The sequence below is a fragment of the Argiope bruennichi genome, chromosome 4 (genome assembly GCF_947563725.1).
Source record: "Argiope bruennichi chromosome 4, qqArgBrue1.1, whole genome shotgun sequence".
Lineage (NCBI taxonomy): Eukaryota > Metazoa > Arthropoda > Arachnida > Araneae > Araneidae > Argiope > Argiope bruennichi.
The window spans coordinates 21068095-21069342 of NC_079154.1; the positions used below are offsets into that span (position 1 = coordinate 21068095).

General features: G+C 37.2%; 1 protein-coding gene across 1 annotated transcript; it reads left to right on the top strand.

Annotated features, from left to right (window-relative positions):
- The first annotated feature begins 253 nt into the window (after positions 1–253).
- Positions 254–727, top strand: LOC129966204 (uncharacterized). The gene has a single exon (XM_056080616.1). The coding sequence runs from the start codon at positions 254–256 to the stop codon at positions 725–727; it is 474 nt and encodes a 157-aa protein (XP_055936591.1).
- The last annotated feature ends 521 nt before the right edge of the window (positions 728–1248 follow it).

Consider the following 1248-nt stretch of genomic DNA (forward strand, 5'->3'; position numbering starts at 1 on the left):
GTTGCCAGAATCGAATCACCATGTTAATGAAGAGATTGGCTCGGTAGAAAAATGTGGCAAATCAATTAGTCTTGTAAACAATTCTCCTGTTACTGCAAGTCTTTTCTCTCGGTTATCCAGCTAAGCCAAAATCACTAAAATTTTGTGTTAGATTTCAAGATTTCAGCATAATTCTAAGACTGAAAAGGAATGCACTAAAGAAGGATGTTTAACTACATCTGAAATAAATGAAGCAGGGAAAAGGATTATTAGGATGATTCAAAAAGAGTCTTTCACCGAAGAATCAGTTAGAGGTTTGAAGACCCTCAATGTCTTTATAGATGAGGAGAGTATTTTAAGGATTAAAACAAAATTAACTCAGAAGGACGACTTGCGAAATTTTAGATACCTCTTTCTTCTTTCTGAAAAACATAGGTTAATAGAGCTTCTTGTCAGAGAGGCTCATATGGAAAACTTTCATGCTGGAGTGCAAATTCTGTTATCAAAATTGCGAGAAAATTTCTGGATTATAAATGGAAGAAGAACCCTTCGTTTAGAAATTAACAAATGCTTAAAATGCAAGAGATACAATTCCAGGAATATACAGACCCAACCTATCAGTTTACCTCAGGACAAAGTAGAAAAATCAGCTACGTTTGAAAGAAGTGGCGTAGATTTAGCTGGACCACTTACGCTTAAGGGAGGTGAAAAATGTTGGATAGTTCTTTTCACGTGTGCAGTGTATTGAGCAATACACCTCGAACTGTCACTGTCACTTGATACTAGATCCTTCCTCCTTTGCCTTCGGCGGTTCATAGCCAGACGAGGCTGACCAAAGGTTATTTACAGCGATAGCGGCACTAACTTTGTAGGCGTTGAAAATTTGCTGCAAAAAGAGAAATTTGATGTGATCGAAAGAGAAACTTCTATTCCAAGAATAACATGGAAATTCATACCACCCTCTGCACCCTGGTGGGATGGGTTTTAGGAACGGATTGTACAAATGGTTAAAAAACTTCTTAGACGTGTTTTAGGAAATGTCTGTTTGTACTATGAAGAGTTAGTTATTATCTTATGTGATTATGAGGCGATCATTAATTCCAGACCTCTTATGTACTTATCCGAAGATCCCAATGACCTCATTCCGCCCACTCCATCAATATTTATACAAGATATTCCGACGGTGGGAGTGTCCGATTTAGATAAACTCGATACTATTGATGTTAAAACCCGTCTGAAATATCGACTAAATCTTATACACCACTTAAG

Bases quoted from the DNA above. Each gene is read 5' to 3' on its own strand.
- LOC129966204 (XM_056080616.1), top strand. From the start codon at position 254: ATGATTCAAAAAGAGTCTTTCACCGAAGAATCAGTTAGAGGTTTGAAG.